The sequence below is a fragment of the Fragaria vesca genome, linkage group LG2 (assembly GCF_000184155.1).
Source record: "Fragaria vesca subsp. vesca linkage group LG2, FraVesHawaii_1.0, whole genome shotgun sequence".
NCBI classification, from domain to species: domain Eukaryota; kingdom Viridiplantae; phylum Streptophyta; class Magnoliopsida; order Rosales; family Rosaceae; genus Fragaria; species Fragaria vesca.
In genome coordinates, this window is record NC_020492.1 from 23,322,238 (window position 1) to 23,337,724 (window position 15,487).

At 39.0% G+C, this 15,487-nt stretch overlaps 4 protein-coding genes across 4 annotated transcripts; all 4 read left to right on the forward strand.

Moving 5' to 3' along the window:
- Positions 1-673: 673 nt before the first annotated feature.
- LOC101307366 (ER lumen protein retaining receptor-like) lies at positions 674-3,571 on the forward strand. The gene is made up of 6 exons (XM_004291314.1): positions 674-1,023; positions 1,134-1,333; positions 1,804-1,944; positions 2,119-2,199; positions 2,836-2,960; positions 3,091-3,571. Exons 1-6 carry the CDS (start codon positions 801-803, stop codon positions 3,137-3,139), a joined length of 819 nt encoding a protein of 272 aa, XP_004291362.1. The 5' UTR covers positions 674-800; the 3' UTR covers positions 3,140-3,571.
- A 2,956-nt stretch (positions 3,572-6,527) lies between these two features.
- Positions 6,528-7,490, forward strand: LOC101307658 (snakin-2-like). Its single transcript, XM_004291315.1, has 3 exons — positions 6,528-6,893; positions 6,984-7,023; positions 7,111-7,490. The coding sequence occupies exons 1-3, from the start codon at positions 6,795-6,797 to the stop codon at positions 7,290-7,292; spliced, it is 321 nt and encodes a 106-aa protein (XP_004291363.1). The 5' UTR covers positions 6,528-6,794; the 3' UTR covers positions 7,293-7,490.
- A 1,360-nt stretch (positions 7,491-8,850) lies between these two features.
- Positions 8,851-9,581, forward strand: LOC101309800 (gibberellin-regulated protein 11-like). The gene is made up of 3 exons (XM_004292902.1): positions 8,851-8,925; positions 9,025-9,067; positions 9,173-9,581. The coding sequence occupies exons 1-3, from the start codon at positions 8,851-8,853 to the stop codon at positions 9,352-9,354; spliced, it is 300 nt and encodes a 99-aa protein (XP_004292950.1). The 3' UTR covers positions 9,355-9,581.
- A 1,078-nt stretch (positions 9,582-10,659) lies between these two features.
- On the forward strand, positions 10,660-15,473 carry LOC101310091. The gene is made up of 13 exons (XM_004292903.1): positions 10,660-11,295; positions 11,478-11,617; positions 11,709-11,766; positions 12,217-12,326; positions 12,422-12,629; positions 12,719-13,004; positions 13,086-13,152; positions 13,233-13,293; positions 13,419-13,485; positions 13,576-13,663; positions 13,760-14,110; positions 14,190-14,402; positions 14,652-15,473. The coding sequence occupies exons 1-13, from the start codon at positions 11,238-11,240 to the stop codon at positions 15,168-15,170; spliced, it is 2,226 nt and encodes a 741-aa protein (XP_004292951.1). The 5' UTR covers positions 10,660-11,237; the 3' UTR covers positions 15,171-15,473.
- Positions 15,474-15,487: the final 14 nt, after the last annotated feature.

Below are 15,487 nucleotides of genomic sequence, written 5' to 3' on the forward strand. Positions count from 1 at the left end.
ACCTCCGTGGCGTTATCATCCTTCGTGGCAACAAAGACCTTTGTGGCTTTGTATTACACTTGACCGTGTTCTTCAAGTGTGAAGTAATTTTACTTTTGAGAATATATTACTTTTGATCATGTGTTGTCAAGTAATTGTAATCTTCTATTCAATAGTAAAGTAAAGTTCTTCTATATAATCCGCTGTTTATCTCATAATCGTTCTATCTAGTATTTTCAGATGTGTTTATCCTACTATCTTTCTTCTAATTGTGTCTGATTGTCTGTGAAGATTTATGAGTTCATATCAACAAGAGTAGAAGCTGATCAGTTTGGCCACTGGGCTCACAATACATGGCGTATTCAGTATTCCTAATCGAAACAGGTTAATATCATCGATAGTTAATACTGGGGGACTAATTTGTACATTTTAGCGCCATGAAATTATTCCAGGTTTCCCTTAACAGCTATTACCATGTCTTCATTGAACAAGTGATGTTAATCTTTCTGAAATATTGAATTGGATGAGACATAGGTCATCTCATAGTAAAAAAATTATTACTGTTTACCTTCATCAAGTGCCGAAGCAGTACCGTGGGTTTGTCTGAGGATGACACTTATGCTGTGCGACTGACGTGGCGCAACCCCATTGGATAAGTGACAACATACTACGGCCAGATCTGTGGTTGTTGAACAGCCGATCTAGTAGTTTAACTGCTCGAACTAAAACCCTCCCGGACTCGTTTAAGACATAACAAGTCTCCTTCTCTTCTTCTTTCTTTCTTTCGAATCCAAACACACTTCGAGTAAAATCCGAAACCCATGAAGGGAGGCAAAGGAGCCACCCACGCGGTTGCGACATGGGTCCGGCGACAGCCGCCGAAGATCAAGGCGTTTTTGGCGGTGGTGTCGGGTATGTCCGCCTTGGTGCTCTTACGTATGATCGTCCACGACCACGACAACCTCTTCGTGGCAGCCGAGGCTGTCCACTCCCTCGGAATATCCGTCCTCATCTACAAGCTTATGAAAGAGAAGACCTGTGCCGGTAAACACTCATTGTTTTTTTTTTTTTTTTGAAGTCAAAAATTCCGATCAGATTTCTGTGAATTGGCGTTGGTTGAGCTTAGAGGTTGATCAATTTGGTGGGTATTGTAGGGATTTCACTCAAGTCGCAGGAATTGACGGCTCTGTTTCTAGCTGTTAGGCTGTACTGTAGTTTGGTTATGGAATATGACATACATACGATACTGGATTCGGCTACATTGGTGACCACGCTTTGGGTTATTTATATGATTCGGTTTAAGCTCAGGTCTAGCTACATGGATGACAAGGACAACTTCGCTATCTACTATGTGGTTAGTTGTTTGTTTCTTCTTTTTAGTTTGCTCTCTTTACTGTTATACATTTAGTTTAAGAGTGAAATCAACTGCTATATATGGCATTTTGAGTATGTCACTATGTTTCGAAATCTGAATCAACTTCACTAGGAAAATTTTACTCTTTTAGGTTTGATTCGTGTTGTTTAACTAGTAAGTGAGTTAGAAGAATGTTCCTGATAATGTATTTGTGCTGCTGAGAGCATTCGGTAGATTTATTTGTTGTACGTGTAAAGATGTTGAATAGTATTCTTAGGACCCTTTTGTCAAGTTTTTTACTTTTATATTGTTCTCCTCACTTTGTTCAATATAGAATCAGGATTCCATTTCACCGATCCCCTTCTAACTGCTGGTTTCTTGATATTGGTATTCGGTAGAGTAATGAAAGACTGAACTGTGATTTTATGTATCATTTTGGATTCATTGTTTTCTGATTTCTTACACTGTAGGTGATTCCTTGTGCTCTGCTTTCATTAGCTGTACATCCCACGACCCATCATTTTATTGTAAACCGAATTGGATGGGCATTCTGTGTTTATCTTGAAGCCGTATCAGTACTACCTCAGCTTCGACTCATGCAAAACACTAAGGTATCACACAAGGACCTGCATGCCTGTTACTTTGTTTTCTGAATTGTTGGTTTATGCAACTCAGGAAGAGTATCTTTAACAAAAGAGAATTAACAGTTGTCTTCTGATGTGCGATCTTTTGCACTGTTATTATTTCATCTAATCCCTTTTATTTTACAATTTCAAAACTTTCAGATTGTTGAACCATTTACGGCACATTATGTTTTTGCCCTGGGAGTCGCACGGTTCTTGAGTTGCGCACATTGGGTCCTCCAGGTTTGTCAATCACAGATTATAACTCTTTTGGTATTGATGTGTGACTATCTTTTTGCAATGTGCTTCGGGAATAAATGAGCACTATAAAGTAACTTTGCAACAAGCTCACATATGATCCCCTTGTTCTCTGTTCCTTTAAGTATTTGTGATCCAAGAATTTCAAAGCATGGATTTATGTTTGATTACTTGAAACTGCATTAATTCTCATTAGGTTCTTACTGCAACAGTCTTTGCTTGTTATATAGTCTGACTCAGTTTCGCCATTAGATGTTTGTTTACTTCATTTTGCCTTTTATATAATAATTAGCTTTAGGCTAGAGGGTTCTCAACACTATCTGTTACTAAAAGTTGACCTTAGGTGATAGTCATTACTATCCAGTTGATATAAAAAGAATTTCTTGGTTTTTAAGATTATTGCATTTTGATGATCCATTAACATTAACTTAGCCTTATATTCTTCTTAGTTGGAGTTGTTCTGTTACTACTACCTGACCAACAATTAGTATGTGGTTGTTGATTGTATATATACATCAGTGTATAAGCAGTGCCTTCGTTTTTTTTTTAAAGATTTGCCCTCTCGGACCTCAATCTTCTATAAGTGTGTCTAAAATTACTTCGTCTGCCTTATTTTGACAGGTAATGGATACTCGAGGACAGTTACTGACAACTTTAGGTTATGGGTTCTGGCCTTGTATGGTTCTTCTCTCAGAAATTGTCCAGACTTTCATACTTGCAGATTTTTGCTACTACTACGTCAAAAGGTGAGTAACTTCATATCCTAAATGAGATCATTTTGAATTCTTGTTTTTATTGTCCAAGTTACTGGCAACACGTGATCTTTCTTATATGTTCATGATGAGCTTTCTCAAATTACTGCTATTTTGGTTGCAGTGCTGTTGATGGGCAACTTGTTCTACGCCTACCCTCTGGAGTTGTCTAAGTTTAAGCTGTCCAGCATGCAAGATCAAACTGCATCGCAACTCAAACCTTTGAGAATGTAATTGCCTGGTTGCCCAAATCCGTTTCTTGGGCAGCTATTAAGAGAATGGCCGAGTCATAGAGTGAACTGTAAAGCTAGGGATGTTTCCTCACTAGTCAGGTTTACAATGTAGTCATTAGCATATACACTCAATGTTTAGAACATTTTCCTAGCAGACTTTTTGTGATTCTGCATTTAGTTTTGAAGTGTTATCAGTGGATGCTATTCTCTCTATGTTCTTTGCTGGTTAAACTGAAAAGAATGTGCAACTCTCTGGAAACGGGGGTGGAAATGTAATACGACATTTTAGCATACTTCGTGATCAAGATTTTGTGTTCTAATACTGCAAATGCAAGTTGAATGGCCAATGGAAATGGAATGTTGTATGAGAATAGATTTTGTGTTCTTCTTTTCTTCTTCTTGCATTGTACTGGCTCATGAAAAATACAGTTTGAAGGAACAGGACAAGTGAAAAATCAATCACAAATAATGCCTGTATTAGATTGTACAGGTGCAAACGCACTATACATGGTCCATTTGTAACATTCTCCTTGCCATACTCTTCTTCAGAAATCTTTGATGAGTAAAGCTGACTCCATCCAACCTTTAGCTCCTTTCTAAAATTGTATGGCCCCCTACGTGCATTGTTCTCCTGTTTTGGTCCCCAACCAAACATAAAGGACAGAAGGGGCAGCAGAGAAAGAAACACAGTTTGGGAAGCGAATATAGATGTGGTTTTCTTTGTTACTTCATATTTTTGAGCTTTTCTAGTTATCAATAAATAATCCACCTCTATTTGACTTAACACTAACACAATGTTGCTAGAGTCCTAGATAGGATAGGACTGTATAGAAGATGTTGCCAAATTGTGATTTGGCGTTTGGTTAGAGTGAGCAGATTACAGCTGTTGAGGTGGAATAACTTAATTGTCACGTACGTAACCTACCCCCTCGGCAATGAGTTTCATTCATTCAAGTTGAGACTTGAGATAAGTTTCGATACTAGAGGAAGGTAGAGTTGCCATCAATCATCATCATCACCTTCCTTTGTACATACATATATTAGAAGAGTGAACCTTTGGTCATGCCCTTACTCACCACACCCATCATAGCTTTGCAAAAAATAATCACAGTAAATGATGCACCACAGGATAGTGGAGAAATCAGCTCCTAGTTAGCTAGTTTGGTAGACTGCAGTGATGGACAGGGGAAGGGTTTACCCAATCCCAGCAGTACCTAAATGTTTAGTTCCTGACAAGAAAGAAAGGTGAGTGTTTGACTAACCTAGCCTGGCATAGCATAGTTGGTACTTGCATAGGTGATTGAATTGAAGCTTGAACATTTCTGGCATTTGATACTGAAAGACACAATGTACATGAAAACTGTCAATATATCGATCTAGGCTGCTTTTTTTGTACCCTGATTGTGTTACCGCAGTGCATAGGAAAATTGTATCTGTGTGTGCTAGAGTGAGTATAGTAGGATTCTAGATTCTTACTTTCAATTGGTTTCATGCTCATGAAAACTACAGGTAGAGGAAGAAGGAAATGACAATTTAAACAGCTAGGTAATCCCAGGAAACGGCCAATATATCTCTTGTCATGTACAGTTTAAACGCACCACCTTACATATATGGTCGTTTAGAACATTCTCCATATCGATCTCCTTGCTGCACTCCTACAGTTTCAAAGTCCAACCTCAACCCTTCGATGTGTGATGTATAACAAAATGTCTAATTACTTGTCTAAATTCATATGGTTAGCAATCTACATTGTTCACCTGCTTTGGTCTCCAACCAACATAAAAGGGAAAAAAGGGGAAACAGAAAAGGAAACCGTGGATTTGGAAATGAATATATGGCTGTGGTTTCCCTGACAATGAAAGATCACATAAAGACTGTGATCAGTATTCTTTCATCTGTAGCATTCTAGCTAATTAAACCAATGACTCTCACATTAGCTGCATTATCAATAATGCACCCACCATTGTGCTTCCCAAGATTTAACTTAACACTAACAGTGGTGCTGCTAGAATAGTCGGCAGCCTCCTAGGTCGGTCACTCGGTCTGTATATAGAAATGTTGCCAAATTAGGATTTTGACGTGTTCTATAAAATGAAAAGAATAATACAGCTGTTTGAAGTTGAACCTAGAGCAACTTTATTAGCACGTAAGTTAGTACACCAGTACTGCTATGATGAGTTCCTTTCATTCGAGATGAGAAGTGAGGTAAAGTTTCTGCAAAGGGGCTTTAGAATAGCCATCATCATCGCCTTCTTATGTCGATAATATCTTCACATTTTTTCTGTTTCTCAGATCCTTGATATTTTTTCGATTCTTGATATTTTGATCATTGATGAATGATCAGCACTGATAATGCATCAGAGTAAACAATAGCAGCAAGTAGAAAACAGATTACCTTAGTAGGTAAGCTAAAGTTAATTACTTTGTTGGTATCCAATCCCAGTAGATATGGCATAGTAGTTAAACACTTGGCTGCAATCCAATCCCAGTAGGAACCAAAATCTTATGACAAAGAAAGAAAGGTACTAAGTTGGCCTATCATATATGGCACAGTGCAAATGTGCGCGATTGACTTGAATAAGCTATTACCATATCTGGCCTGTGATGCTAAAGGAGTGCTGCCAAACAAATTAAGCAATTCAAACAACAAAACAGACCATCTGAGAGGTCGAAATGAATTGGTTACTAAACTCGTCTATTAATCGCAGCCACTTGATCATAAAGAAATCCAGCATGCACCATAGATTTTTGCTTGTTCCAGCCATTGAAGATGGATTATCGACCATATCCTTCGGATATTCGTCTACATATTTTGGTTCTGTGCAAGTATCGACGAATTTACCTGCGTCCTATATCATGAAATATCCCCAATGAAAATAGAACTTGAGGAACTAATACATGCATGATTGGTTGCCACTTATTTGGTAACCAGCTAGCAAGAAAGCTACCTCTACCTGATCCTGAAAAGACTAGTTTCTACACGAGCTTCATCGAGCACAGTCAAATCAGTCAAACTTAGTACAGAATATGAATTATTAGTCTTAGGATTAAAGATTAATTAGATATATAATATTGCTGTTGAAGATGGATATAGATAAACCATGACAGAGTTTGAGGCAGCTGGTAGATATATACTAGCTAAAGCCCAAAGCCTCCTCAAGCCACTTGTAAAGGAAAAATCCCACACAAGGAAGCAATAGAAAACAAAAGAGATAGCTGGCTGGTTAGCTTTACTTTGTTCCAGATGATTCCAAATGCTTTAGCTTTAGCCCCTCCATATATTTGTATATGAGTATATCTACTCATTATTAGTCTGAATTAACATGTATATTTAGCTTCTAAATTATTGTAAGTTGTAACTAATCAATAATTACAAATCCGCGTACATGCCACAAACTATGGTCATGATAGAGACCTGCCTACCAACCTCCCTCCTCTTCTTCTCATCACTTAACCCACTGTAGTCATCTGCAGCCTATAAATAGAGAAGCCATGCATCTCAGTTTACCAAAACCAATCATAGTGCTCAATTAGTTTTGAGACCAATTAGCAAAAGATTATCAAAGAGTTTTGCTTCGCTGTTTCGCGATTGATCATGATGATGAACTACTCCAGGCTTGTGTTTGTTTCAGTTCTGTTGATGATGATGATTTCCCTTCTTGTTTTCAGCCCTGTTGAGGCTGATGGAGTAGTGGTAAGCTAGCTAGCTATAACTAGTTTAGCTAATGAAATATTTGTGATACAGTTTCTTGAATCGCTTATATGCTTGGGAATATATTTGCAGGTGAACAACGGACAACATGCTTCACTCCTTGCCAAAATAGGTATATATATTCTTTTTTTGGCTCTTGTATATTTACATCTTATCCTGGAATATGCATGATCAACATGTATGTCGTTAACTGTTACAGACTGCGGTGGAGCGTGCACAGCGAGGTGTCGTTTATCGTCTCGGCCTAACCTGTGCAAGCGGGCATGCGGGACATGCTGCCAGCGTTGCAGCTGCGTTCCTCCCGGCACGGCTGGAAACTACGACGTCTGCCCCTGTTACGCTACCCTCACCACCCACGGCGGCAAACGCAAGTGTCCTTAATTCAACAGCATCAAAACTACTTCAAGCAAGCTAATAGCTATATAGATAGCTAGCTTGATCAGAAATATGTGCCGGAGCTACACAGAGTGAATAAAATTGCATGTATAAGTTTAAATTAAATTATCGAATAAAAATGGTCACTGCTTGTAATTTCTGCTGAATAATAAATCAAAAAAGTGAAATGTTTATGATTTGTTCTTCTTCTTCTTCTTCTTCTTCTTCTTCTTCTTCGTAGAGGCTCTGTAATCAATTAGCATGGGCCGTACTTGCCATCCCATTTCCTTTAGAAATGGAGCCCAGTTCAGCCCAAAAACTAAATCATAATACAACTAGGGTAATTAGTTTTTTGTTTTGTTTTTATATATATTTGGATTATGACTTTCATTAATCACGACTGAAACGGCCGAAGAATAAATTCCGGTCACCAATAGGTGCTTAATGACTAGTGTAAACTCTAAGCCAATCTACAAGGATTTGACATAAAATGTGTAGACTGAAGAACTTGTCTATAGATACCATCGCCATTCTTCTCTTTAAACTCACCAATTCTCAATTCTTATACTACTAAGTCCCACAACTTTCATTTCTTAAATTCAAGATCCATGGCCAATATATGTTCAAGGCTCTAGTTGCTAAAATTATCATTTCTCTTGTCGTCCTCCAACTCACTACTTTTGAAGTTGATGCACAAAGGGTTATACATTCCGTCAATTTTGTTTAATTTTATTATTTACGTTTTCTCTTTATCAACACTGTCTCATAAATACAAGAAAATGACTTGTTTTAGGTCACCACACAGTCAGTTGGAATTTCTTGTGGCTCAAATATAGGTACTGTTAACGTGATTATATATGTCAAATTGATTCATAAATTAAAGCATTATTTGTGATACTAGTTAATTTATGAACTGATTTACATGAACTGCATAGATTGTCATGGAGCGTGTAATGTAAGATGCGGATTATCATTGAGGCCAAACTTGTGCAAGAGGACATGTGGAATGTGTTGTACTAGATGCCATTGTGTTCCGTTCGACACTTTTGGCCATTATGATGAATGTCCTTGCTATCGCGATATGAAGACTCACCGCGGCCAACCCAAATACCCTTAATCACATTTGAGTTTTTATCTTGCAACATGTTTATCATCATCTTCGATGATCGTTCATGTATTATCTATAAATAAAATAAATTTTGAAAAGAAAAAAAATTGAATAAAATATCATCACTTACTAATGGCATTGATGGTGCAACCAACTATGTGTCTATGTCTTGTATAATTGACAACCAGATATGTTTGTATGCATATATGAAAATGACCAAGTCCAACACAGGCTCTCCTGTAAAATTAAATTTGCAATGTCTTATATGGCAAGGTCATAACCAAAGTCATGACTCATGACCATCTACTAGCAATTCATACCAGTCTCAGTGCATTGCATCACTCCCCTGACCTCCTCCATAAATACCACCACAGATCTTCTCTCTAAACACACCAGTTCCAGATTCAAGCACAGATTACTTGAGCTTCCAACTTTCATTTCCTTCAAGGCTCCAAGATGATGTTCAGGGCTCTAATTCCTCAACTTCTCGTTTCTATTCTCATTTTCCAACTTGTTTGTACCGCTGTCCAGGTAAAGTTTTTTGAGCTCGCCGTTTCTTTTGATTCAGTACAGTTCTTTTCTCTGCTTGATCATTACTAATCGGAAGAAGTAACAATGCGACATGTTCAGGTGAGTAATCCTCCGGTCGGATCCCCTCTTTCCCCAAAAATAGGTATGATTTTGTTGCATGCTAGGTAGCTTAAACTCCATTTCAATTGTATAACTTTTTGTCATAAAAAATATTATTATGAGTCGATCTACAAATTAACAAACGTAGATTGCGATGGAGCGTGTGACGTAAGATGTGGTTTATCGTCGCGGCCAGATGAATGCAAGAGGGCATGTGGGACGTGCTGTGCTAGATGTGGTTGTGTTCCACCCGGCACTTCCGGTCACTATGAAGCATGTCCTTGCTACTGGAATATGACCACTCACGGTGGAAGGCGCAAATGCCCTTGAACTTGAGCTTAAACACACCGTCTTCTTCATCATCATCCTTATTTCATTTTATTCTTTCTTCTTCAGTGATTGTGTTTACCTTGTTTGATTTGAATTTATATTTTCAAGAAAATGGCAAATAATGGTTTAGCTAGTGTCTGTGTCCTAGAATCATAGTTGTGAGTTTTTCAAATTTTATATTTTTGATTTGGAAGAATCATTGTGTTGTTTGATGATCTATGAATCATTCTGCGGCCCACTACAAGTACGGCCTATTGACCCAAACAGTTGAATGTTATTTGGTGGATTTTTATGACCCAACCACTGCGTCAGATTTTTGAAAGTGTTACACCATCTGAGCCCAAGAACCTGATACACCGCTCTACAAAATAACACCATCACCATTTTCATGAAAGTGGCAAAAAATCGGTACACAACGGTAGACTAGATTTAAATTTTTCTAGCGTGGAGACTAATTTGTACCGAGAAATCTTCTTAAAAAACGTCCTCCTCCCTAGTCTACCAAGAATATATTGAGAATTTGAGAGATTTAGATCCAATCAGTATCGGCTAGATTCGAACTTAAATATATGAGTTTCGCACCTACGTTTTTACCAACTCAATCACCTAATATGGTTATTATCGGTGCTATACACGGTAACCAGCATAGAGTGATAAATGGCACAAGCCCCTTTGGAGTTGGGAGGGCAGAATGGTCTTATTAAATTAGAGGTGCAAGTGTTGTTCCAATAATTTCACTGCAAAAGAACAAACAGACTCTCACTTCACGCAACGCAACTCGCATGACTCTCTCTCTCTCTCTCTCTCTCTCTCTCTGCCACGCCCAGACTTGCAGAGAATATAACTCCAAAATTATCCCCCACGCTAGGTTTACTCCAACCCCAATTACTCGCCGACTTCCCCCCCCCCCTTTTCTACTCTCACTCCTCTTCGCGCTTCGGGCATGGCGCGTGTAAAACCACCACTCCCCTCCCACGTGCGTGTCTCCCACACCATCTCACCCGTGTGTACGTGTCGCTTTCCTCCCAGATCCCTTTGGTTAGGCAAAACAGCTCCACGTACAATTCTCGGTTCATATTCGCCGGAAAGCAAAACCTCTCTTTCCGTACACAAAATCCACGAGGCAGCTAATCTCACCGTTCCCGCCACGTGGTACGCCTCCTCTGATCATCCTACGGCCCTGAGTGAATCTGCAGAGCTCACTGAAAAGCTTCGGTTTGTACTTCATTTTTATACAGAGAAGAAAAGGAGACTTGCATTGATGACTTTGCTTCATTTTTTCTTTTACAGTATTTATGATTTTTTGACTGTTGGATTTGCGTGGAAGAAGAATGGAAACAACGGTACTATCACGGGTGGCGTCTTCTTCGTCTTCTATTTCTGTAATTTTTCTCTTTTCGATTTTTACAGTGTGGGAGTCACACTATCTGTGCCTTTTTGTGATGATCAAAGCTCTCCAGTGAGAAAGAGAACCTGATTCCGTTTCACCTTTAACAACCTTTTTCTTTTTGTCTTTACCTCCTCGTCTTTTCATCTCCGGCAGTCTAAACTGAGAGAGATACCAGGCAACCAAATCGGAATATTTCTCTTTATTTGGAAAAAAAACCCGAACCCGCTTTTTCCGGTTTTCTTTCAGGCGAGCTTTTCGGTAAATAACTACTAGTAGTGCACACACCCCCACACAAAACGAAATTAAAACCACAACGAACAACTCTCTCTTTCTTCTTTTTTCTCTCTCTCTCTCTACACGTTGTTCTCGTTTCACTTTCTTCAGCACCTTTCTGCATCTGAGAGCCTCATTTCTCTGTGCTTGATTCTTCGTTTCAATCCAGCTCCAGACGTCAATTCTGAACCATTTGATTCTGTGAATGTTAGTCTCATAAATGGACAAGCTCGGAGCCATTCGGCTTAAGCAGCCCTCTGGAAACACCTTCGTCTCTGGTACAGCTCAAATCCCTTTGATTTTTTTTCTTATTCTGTCGAGTGGAATATATTATCAGAAAAATAAAACGGTGAGGATTTTTTGTTGTTGGAGTTTTCTCCGGAGAGAACAAACAAAAGGCTGTTATGGCAGTTGTCGTTATCTTTGTCCTTATCGTCTTTTTATTTCTCGTTTTTGGAAGGTGTTGGTGTGCTGCTTGAGAAAACGAAGAAGGAGAGGATTAGGAAATTGAGTGCTATTGGGAGCTTCAAAATGGGTTGTGATGTGTCTGATAGAGAAGATGTGGAGCTCCCCAGTAAGAGATTTAAGCTACCCAGAAAGGTTGGTTTGCTCACTTGAATTAAGCGTAATATTAATCCTCTGTTTTTTTAGCGTTGAATTACATGAAGAACTGGATTTTTTTCGCTCATAGTTTTCGAGTGACTGCAATGGCGTTCATCTGGGCTCTGTTCCGAGGAAGCTGCGTTCAGGTATTATCTGGGTTTTAATTTTTTACTTTTGGGTTACTAATTTTACGTTTGAGTGTTGGTGGGTTTGTTCTTGTTTAGTATTTTTTGTGTTTTGGGTTTAATTTTTGGATTAGGAGTGAAGCAAAGCTTGACCTTTTGCTTTCTTTCGTTCTTTCTTTTTCGGGACGCAAGGTTCTGTCTGTTCTTTTATTTTTTTTGGGTGTTGCCACTTTTGATACTTTGGGAGTTTGGGATTTTAATTTTATTCACTTTGAGGTTTTTGCTTCCTTCTATTCTCTCTAGTTCCGCTTTTCCAAAAGGGATAAAGAAGCTGGCTTTCTATGATTCTGGAGCTTTTGGATTGTAGGGAATTTAAAAAACAATTTTTTTTTGTTATATTCTATTGTATTAGTGTCTCATTGTCTGGGTTTTTTTTTTTTTTTTTTAATTTTGTTGTTTTTGCACTTGCAGCAATGAAGAAGCGCCATCCTCAGTCTACATCTCCTTCTTTACCACATTCAAGGAAGCTAATGAGTGGCATTGAGTCTCTCAGCTGCGATGGTGTAAAGAAACCATGCTTGGTACTCATCTCCATCTGTTTTTATGTTAACCTTTTGTTATGTTTCGTCTTTTCTATTCAGCACTTTGATACATATATATGAACTTGGTTCTGAAGAAACAAGGTGACAGATCCCATAAAGAGACTGTTTCTGGGCCTATCACAAAAGATGAGGAAGAAGTTGTGGAGACCTTGTATGCTTTGGCTGGATTGGTGTTCCCCAACAATGAAGCAAATGGTAATAGCAAAGTAGACTCTGAAGCTTTTGATGCAAATACTTCAGCTTTGCCAGAGTCGAAGAACAGTCCTAAGCCTGCAGTTGAAGGTTTGTTTCATTATTCTGTTTTCAGCAATCTTGTTTCTAATATTCCTGCTATTTCGGTAGACTGATTATGCTGGCATTGGCTACTGCAGTTGGAGACATCAAACTGGATCCAGTTTTCCCCTGTAGAGCTGCCAGCTCCACCAGTCAATCTTTCATAGAAAGAACCGATCAAGTTGATTTACTGAACAAACCGGGTACTCAATCTCAGCCTAAATTGCCCAACAGTGGCAAGTCCTGTATAGAATCGGATAATAACATCCCTCAGAATCAAACAAACATTCCTTCCTTGTCAGCTAAGGTTGAACAGTGCAATGAAAAGCCTTTTGGCAATGCTGTCAACTTCCGTGATCCATCTGAGTTAAGCCTGGACAGTCGGTCGGTATTTTTCAAATTAACTTCAGCTTCTTTCTTTTGTCAATTTTGTTTTAATCCTAATTATTTTCTAACCTCTAGCAGGTTAAAGCAAACTGTGGAACAGAAGACCTCAGATTTTGGGAGAAAACCAGAAAATTCAGTGGAGCTGGTAAGCATAACACGCCAAGTGTAAGCTGAGTACTGATGGGATGAGAATGCTCTAATATTGAGATATGAATTACTCTTCAGGGCACAAACATTGGGAGTCAAGTTCAAAAACATGAGATGCTCCAGGAATCCAGGAAGAAAGGTATAATTCTTGCTTGTTCGGATTATCTTCAATGCTGAAATCTTCAGTTTGATTGTGAAATAGGAAATGTCGTTAGTGCATATCAGTTTCTCGAAGTTGACCTGATATTGGCTCTTTTATTGAAGGTTCAGGATTGTGGCCTGGCTTGTCTTCAAATGTCTCGCAAGCTAGGAGTGATAGTCCACTTCCGCAGTAATATTCTTTTCTTATTATTTTACACATTTCTGGATGAGATCCCTATTCTCTATATTTCTTCCACTTGCTCACTTTTGGCCATCTTAGGAGCCCTGCTGCTACACTGCCACCCTGGATGGATGCTCCATGTTCGACCTCCAAAGCGCTGGCCCCAAATGGTTCTTCTTTTGCGAAGGTGAAGATAACTTTCGATGTGTTGATGATTCCAAGTGCTACCAATTTCTTAACAAATGTTTATACCATGTCAATAATCTGAATATGAACTATACAGGTTACAAAAGTTGTCGATGGTAGAAGATCGTGTAAGAAATATGCAGTTCATGTCTACATAAGTCATTTGATCCAGTCTCTTAAAAGCTCTGAGAACAAAGATAAGTTAATGTTACAACCTAGTCAGATGAGAGCACATGAAGGATCCAGACAAGGGGCTTTTCTGGGATTTAATACCTTTACTAATGTTAAAAGTGGTTTCAATGAGGCTGTTTCCAGTAGTAGCATAAGTATCTCTACTGCTGAAAATGTTTCAAATGAAGCTAAGAACGGCATTCTTCAGCACAAGAAGCTCCATCTAGATCAGCCATCGTCTACTTTGGCATCTGGGGTACACACTTCACCAAAACAGGTATAGCTTGATACTGTAACTGCCATAGGTTTAATGCTTACGCTGTTCTCACCTCTTACCAGTCTCTCGTTTCCTGCAGACTTTTGATTTCCTTTCATTGTCAGCTGGAGGTGGCAGCTTGGAAATTAATGATAGTTTTAGTAGAGGTAGATATGGGATGGAGCTGTTATCACAAGCCCAACTTCCTTATCTTCATTCTTCTGTGCAGCATCACAATCTCATTCCTTTCTCTTTGAACCGGTCTCGCTACAACTCTTCTGCTTCCCTCGACAGTCCCTCTGTGTCACAGCAGGTAGTAAAGCTCTTCTTCTGTTTTATTCTTGTATTTCTCCTACTGTATCTTTGTATTTCTATTCAGCATAAAATATTTTTCTTTTTCATTTTTTACAACCAAGGATTGAATCTACTGTGCACCCAGAACACCAGAACTATTGTTATTTCTGACTGGTAGGAAGCTAATAGAACCAAATTCTTGTTTTTGTTATGTTGGTAAAAAATATTTCATGTTCAAACTGCAATTACAAAACGATGCTGAATGCAGGGCCAACTACTACCTTCGTATGGCAACAAATTCTGTGGTCCTCAAGCAAATGCCACAGCCTTGACAGAACAACCAATTCAACCCCAACAGTTACATCTGCGGCAGCAACAACAACAATTACATTTGCAGCAGCAGCAGCATCAACATCAGCAACAACTACAATTGCATCTGCAGCAGCAACAGCAAAGGCTTTGGGCAGCTCAGTTGGCGACTCAATACAGGCCAGCGGGAACTTTGGCAGCCACAGAACCCTCACCGAGCTGGCAAAATATAAAGCAGGACAATTGTAAACTGATTCAATGTGGACAAGCTCTCCTTTCTCCTTCTCCTTCAACACTTGAACTAGTTGGTCCCAAGTATGCACCACTATCTCAGCATCAGCAGCAACTAATGGCAGTCACTTCTTTTCCTCCCGGCAGGGTAAACCAGCATCTGCCTTCTGTATATGAGGAGTCTGTAGGTGGGTACCGTGCTGCGAGTGCACTGCCATTACAATTACTCTGCAATGAGCGCCTCTGATAAGAGATAATCTATGGGAAAGTTGCCGGTTAATGCATTTATTTAATTATTTCTTCTCTTCAGACGTGGGAGTAGGACTTGCTGCGCGACTTTGTGGTGACTTTACACTAATAACTGAACATGGTAACCCTGCATTTGCTTTCATAGTTAGATCAACTGCGGCAATAGGATGTTAGGCAACAATGTGTTGTGCAAACATATTTGAGGGATATTGTTTATCATAACACAAGGGTTAATTTTATCTTACCCCTTTGGTTCCTCAAGACATACTTGGACCTACATACATCTTCCATTGTTCAGATCTATTACAAATTATC

Coding starts and splice junctions, on each gene's coding strand:
- LOC101307366 (XM_004291314.1), top strand. CDS start 801: ATGAAGGGAGGCAAAGGAGCCACCCACGCGGTTGCGACATGGGTCCGG. Junction 1,334..1,803: donor ACTTCGCTATCTACTATGTG/GTTAGTTGTTTG, acceptor CTTACACTGTAG/GTGATTCCTTGTGCTCTGCT. Junction 2,200..2,835: donor GCGCACATTGGGTCCTCCAG/GTTTGTCAATCA, acceptor TTATTTTGACAG/GTAATGGATACTCGAGGACA.
- LOC101307658 (XM_004291315.1), top strand. CDS start 6,795: ATGATGATGAACTACTCCAGGCTTGTGTTTGTTTCAGTTCTGTTGATG. Junction 6,894..6,983: donor TTGAGGCTGATGGAGTAGTG/GTAAGCTAGCTA, acceptor ATATATTTGCAG/GTGAACAACGGACAACATGC. Junction 7,024..7,110: donor TTCACTCCTTGCCAAAATAG/GTATATATATTC, acceptor TAACTGTTACAG/ACTGCGGTGGAGCGTGCACA.
- LOC101309800 (XM_004292902.1), top strand. CDS start 8,851: ATGATGTTCAGGGCTCTAATTCCTCAACTTCTCGTTTCTATTCTCATT. Junction 8,926..9,024: donor TTGTTTGTACCGCTGTCCAG/GTAAAGTTTTTT, acceptor CGACATGTTCAG/GTGAGTAATCCTCCGGTCGG. Junction 9,068..9,172: donor CCCTCTTTCCCCAAAAATAG/GTATGATTTTGT, acceptor TAACAAACGTAG/ATTGCGATGGAGCGTGTGAC.
- LOC101310091 (XM_004292903.1), top strand. CDS start 11,238: ATGGACAAGCTCGGAGCCATTCGGCTTAAGCAGCCCTCTGGAAACACC. Junction 12,630..12,718: donor TCCTAAGCCTGCAGTTGAAG/GTTTGTTTCATT, acceptor TGGCTACTGCAG/TTGGAGACATCAAACTGGAT. Junction 13,153..13,232: donor CAGAAAATTCAGTGGAGCTG/GTAAGCATAACA, acceptor ATTACTCTTCAG/GGCACAAACATTGGGAGTCA.